The following is a 5,772-nucleotide window of genomic DNA, read 5'->3' as shown; positions in this document are numbered from 1 at the left end:
AAAGAGAACTGCTTCATTTCGTTACACTTTGCTTGAAGATCATGATAGTAGTCAATATCTTCCATTAACACACTTCGATGGAATTTTAATCACTGATAGTCAACTCACCCTTCTTGGTGTCATGGATTTTGTTTCGAATCTCAAAGATCTAGGCATCATTTCCCTTGAGGGTTTTTCAAGTGTCTGACCATCTCATCTCAAAGATCTAGGCATCATTTCCTTTGAGAGTTGTTTAACTGTTTGATCAACTTATCTAAAAGTTTAACTTGTTAGAGAGAGCAGAGCACACTTTTATTAGTTAATTGTATTCTCAACAAGAGTAAGCCCGCTTAGTTGAATACCAAAATAAATTTCTAACATTCTAGAAAAACTATATAAGAAAAAAATGTGCCACATCTTAACGTTCATAGCTCAAAAAGAAAGAAAAGAACAAATATCAAGCCCTTGCATCAAATACAAAATGGTTGCTTCAACATTATGCCATTTCCTTTACTCCCTCGGTTCCAATTTACGTGACACATGCCATTTTTCGAGAGTCAAACAGTTTAAGTTTGACCAAGAATTTGCTCATGAAATCTTCAATTTTTTTAAAATGAAATTTATATATTTGTAAACTACTTAAAAAATACTATAAGTCACAATGATTGATAATTCAAAATATTTAAAAGATATATGAAAAATTTATGGTCAAAGATAAACTTGTTCGAATCTCAAAAACTGAAATGTGTCGCATTGGTTGGGACAGAGAGAGTAATAGTTTCAACCTTTATTTTTTGGTACATTTAATAGTATCAACTTGTGACAACTAAAACTTGAAAACTAAAATGTCTACTAGTTTAACTAAGCAATATATTAGTTCATTCCATTTCTTGCTCTATCTGTTTGTCCATCACCTTTAGAATTGTCTAACAAAGTTATTTCATCAGCTAATTCCACATCTGTTCCCTTGCTTCCTTCAGTAATCTGTTCCAAGGGTTTGTATATATATAATGATGCACATATAAGATAGTATACAAAATTTACTACTTGTACTCCAGCCATAAGCCAGTAAAAGTTTTCAAGTCTTCCTCTGTTGAGATTCCTATCTGGTAGCCAATTCGTTTCTTTTCCGGTATACTGATGAACTAGAGTTACTATAAATGTACCTAAGTAATTTCCAAACGACGAAGCTAACGAGTTAAGTGCAGCTCCAGTGCTTCTCATGCTTTCAGGGAATTGTTCAATGAGAAATTCAAGGTGTCCAACACTCATGAAGACTTCAGCTACTCCGTGAAGGCAATACTGCGGAACCAACCAGAACACGCTAATAGGAATGACATGAGTCGTTGGCTGATCAAGTAAGTTATGATCTGCAGCTGCTTTTTTACGCTTAATCTCAGCTAGTGCTGAAGTTGCAGTAGCAAGAATATTAATGGCGAATCCTATTCCCATTCTCTGTAAGCATGTAACGCCTGATTTGTGTCCTGTGAATCGACGAGCAAAAGGAACAAAGAAGCGCTCATAAAGCACAAGGCCAATAAGCACCGTTAGGACGCTAAAAATAGACATGCTGGCTGGAGGTATTTGGAAGCTGTGGGACAAATGACGATCCATACTTCGCGCTTGTTGGATTGTAAAGCTGCCTACATGTGAATGTGAAGCAAAATGTAATATCCCTGCAGCCCAAATTGGCAGCATCCTTAAGATGCATTTCAGCTCTTCCGTTCTATGAACGGTAGCTAGCCTCCATAAATTTGGCTGGCACGACTCTTTCATGTCATCGCCGGTTACTACAGCAGCTCGATCAATCCACCTTAACCAATTGGTTAAATTAGTAAAGCAATAACAGGGTCGATTTCCCAGATGGTCAGTCAACTAATAGTTATTATATCAGAAAGTCATCTTTTTTCTTGATTCCAACTTTTTCTTCAGCAAAGAAAGTGACTTTCTAAAATAATAACTATTAGTCGAATAACCATCTGAGAAATCAACTTAAAAGTTCTAGACCAAATTAACTAAAAGAGCATAATTTACAAATTAGCATCTCTACAGATTCTTTTTTTTTTTTGCAAGTTAATTTTATCTTTTAGCTATTCTACATATGCTACATATTCGTGTTCATCAAACGTTACTTAAAATCACCTTACTTGAACTGATTAGTATGCAAAAGCCTTCCATCATGTGAGATAGCAGAATCAAGCTCTCTGTTCTCATATAAGAGACGATCATCGTCTGGAACAACGACTTTTCTCTTCCTCACTGAGGCAACAATAACCTGTGTCAATCTGATTAATGGACTTCCTCCTGGTTCTACTTTTCTGTAAAATGGAGATCCAACAACAAACACGATAACAGACAATGCCATAGCAATTGTTAGAAGTCCAAGACCCCATCCCCAATTTACGTTATCTTGTATATAAACGACAACAGTTAATGCAGTTAACGTAGCCATTGTGACACAGAAATAGAACAAATTATAAAAGTTCCACTTTCGCGATTCTACTTTAGATTTCCTCATGTCCAATTGATCAGCAGCAAAGGTAACTACACAAGGTCTAAGGCCTCCTGTACCAATAGATGTCAAAAGTAGGCAAATGTAGAGTGCCCAAAGCTGTGAATTCGAAGCTTCTTTGCAATTCTCCTGAGTTGGACATGGTGGAGGACGGAGTTGTGGCATGATTGCTGAGATAGTTATGCTGATCAGTCCCTGTATATAAACATCTCAAAGTAAGATTTCCATTGCTACTATAAAAATCAGGGGACTCTGTATGGACAAATTCTGTAGATAAACAGCAAAATTGTTTGTTAATCTTATTTAGCTACGGATTATCCTAATTCATAGTTCGTTGTTGCTCAGGCTGTTAACATATTTGAATGGAAAATGACAAAGCAGGGGCAGCTCAAGCATATTAGTGTCCTAGAGCCAAAACAAATCAAAAGAAAGCTTTAAATCTAAAACTTGTTAACAACTTCTATATAATACTCCAAATGTGTCAAATCTATTCCAATAATTCTTAATTTTTATATGAAAAGATTGTTTTTTCTGCAAATAGTACTTGGATTTTAATTATTTTTTTAAAATCTATAACCTACAAAATAGGCTCTTTAAGAAAAAGCCATGTATCTAGGAGTGGAAACGAGTGGGTCGAATCATATATGGATTGGCCAAAAATGAATAAAATATCTGACTCAATGTATTAAAAAATATAGGTTAATCGACAAAAAAAAAAATATGAACATCCATAGTAGGTATGACTTTAGGAATAGTCAGATGAAGTTCTAAGCCATAATGATTTTAAATTTTCCAAAAAATAAAAACTCATGAAAAATATTACTTCATGTGTCACATTTCATGTGAGGTAGTTTTACTCGGCACAAAGTTTATGAAAGAAAAGAATACTTTTAAAACTAGTCTAAAATGAATGATAGAAATTTTTATGGCTATAAATCATTTCATTGAGTGTAAAATAGACATTTTAAAGTTAAATTGTTACTTAATATAGAAGTGTGTCATTCTTTTTGTGACTGAATGAAAAGGAAAGTAACTCACATAAATTGGGACAGGGGAGTACTAATTATAATGTGAATATCTATGGATATGCATATTTTTAATGAATAATACTATAATCTATATTTAAAAAGTTGATTATGTAATGGATTGATTAGTTTGAGATAGGGAATAGAGACATACCATTTCATAAATAATGGAAGCAACAATAATAGTCCAAAATCGACCAGCAAATGAATCAGCAACAAGAGCACCAATAAGTGGAGTGAAATTTGAAACACCACTAAAGTTGGCTAGTGTATTAGATGCTTTTATTAAAGGCACATTTAGCACTTGCGTTAGGTATGTTATCAAGTTGCTATGAAATCCAGCACCCACAAATCTGTCACATACTTCATTTGCTGTTCAACAATAATAATTAATAAGCATTGTTAATTCTTCATACATTTCAATAATTATTACTACAAATATGTCCTTTTGCTAATAATTTAGCTCACATATTTATTTATTTTATCGTAAAGACATATCACATGTGAAGAGAGATATCAATTTTAAATATTTTAAAGAACATTTTCCGTTTTAAAATAAGTAAACTTATCTTATTCTTGGATCAAATCCCAATGGATAATAAGGGAAAAACAAACAGAAAAAAGACAAACTACCTTAGTTTTCATATATTTTCCATTCAAAATAAATGAATTTTTAATTATTTTTTTCAATTAAAATGAATGAATTTTTTAAAATTTAAGGATGTATTAATTAATTTTTTTTAGAAAAAAAACTATTCTTCTGTTTAATAAGTTTATCAATTATCTCTAAAAATAACAAATGAATAATATTGATAAATTATCTTTTATCAATATAATTAAGTATTTTTTTAAAAAAAATATACCACTCAAAAAATTAATTAATTAATTTAAACCTTCTTTCTTTTTATCTCTCAAGGGTCAACAACAACTTAAGTCACTAAAGGAGAAGAAATCAAAGGTAAAAAAAAGGGACTTTATTTACTTGAGAGATCGGATGTTATAAATAATTTTGAAATGATATTTTTCATCAACTTACCAAAACAGCATAAAATAAATCAGAAAATTCTTTCGTTTTTAATAAAACATTTTTAAAAAAATTACCAAACACACTCTTAGTCTAAAACTTTACTAATCAAAGAAGTTAAGAAGCACAATCACATGTGCAACAAATTAATTAAGTATATAGCTAGTTAATTATCTAATTAGAAGTTTCACCTTTCCCTCCATTAATTTATATTATGAAAGTGATTTTCATTTTGAAGAAGATGAAAGTGAGAGTTTAACTTACCAAGTATAAAGGGCATTGTTTTCATTCCTCCAAGCTTCCTTTTTTCAGTTTCAATTGTCTCATCTTCTTCTTTCTTGCCATTTTCTTGAACAACTAGCTCTTGCTTGGCCACCTTCATATTTTCACTCATCATGACTAGCTACCTACTCTTAGTTATGAAATGCAAGTAATTTTGAGAAATTCCCTATAGATGTAGGGGATATTTATTGACATTCTTAGCCCCATGTTAATTTGTCTCATCCATTGGTTTTCATTTGGAAGTATTTGGTCACCTTTTTTGCTTCTCTCCCTACTTGAGTAAGTTTGATTGAATGGAGAGGTATTAAAGTATTTTTTGGTAAAAAAATATATGTGTGGTCATAGAATTTATCTTACTATTTGAGAGATTTTGGAAATCAAAATATTAAATTTTAACATCTTTTTCAGTTCTTTTGTTTTGCTCAAAATATAATTGTTTGTTTATTTTAAAATCTACTCCAAACTTTTGTATTTTATCAAAAAAAAAACAATATATATATATATATATATATATATATATATATCCCTCAAACTTTTACTATTGTTAGTATATTAGTATTATTATTGTTTTCTTTTGCCGTGATGGATATTTGTAACTAATTTGTGTTGGTTTTTAGAGGTATGAATGGAAAATGAAGGATTGTGGTTTTTTCGAAAGGAAGTGACTTTTTCGAAGGATTGTGAGTTTTTTTGAAAGATTGTGTCTTTTCTAAAGGATTGTGACCTTTCTAAAAGATTGTGCATTTTCCAAAGGGTTGCGACCTTTCTAAAATGTTGTCTCTTTTTTGAAAATGGTTGTGACCTCTCCGATAAGACACAATTAGCACATTTTCATACTATCTTTTGTTGGCTATAAATTGAGGAATTTTCTCTTGTTTTTCAAAATTGATTCATCTTCCTTCTGCATACATTTTCTTACAAACAAAGTAAAGTGTTTGTGTAATTTCATT

The 5,772-nt window shown here is 31.3% G+C and overlaps 1 protein-coding gene across 1 annotated transcript; it reads right to left on the bottom strand.

Moving 5' to 3' along the window:
- Nucleotides 1-709: 709 nt before the first annotated feature.
- On the bottom strand, nt 710-5,101 carry LOC125872823 (protein NRT1/ PTR FAMILY 3.1-like). Its single transcript, XM_049553621.1, has 4 exons — nt 4,805-5,101; nt 3,671-3,888; nt 2,127-2,686; nt 710-1,792 (listed from the first exon to the last, which is right to left on the bottom strand). Exons 1-4 carry the CDS (start codon nt 4,935-4,937, stop codon nt 853-855), a joined length of 1,851 nt encoding a protein of 616 aa, XP_049409578.1. The 5' UTR covers nt 4,938-5,101; the 3' UTR covers nt 710-852.
- Nucleotides 5,102-5,772: the final 671 nt, after the last annotated feature.

Source organism: Solanum stenotomum, chromosome 8 (assembly GCF_019186545.1).
Source record: "Solanum stenotomum isolate F172 chromosome 8, ASM1918654v1, whole genome shotgun sequence".
NCBI lineage: Eukaryota > Viridiplantae > Streptophyta > Magnoliopsida > Solanales > Solanaceae > Solanum > Solanum stenotomum.
This window is presented reverse-complemented; position numbering and strand designations above follow the sequence as displayed.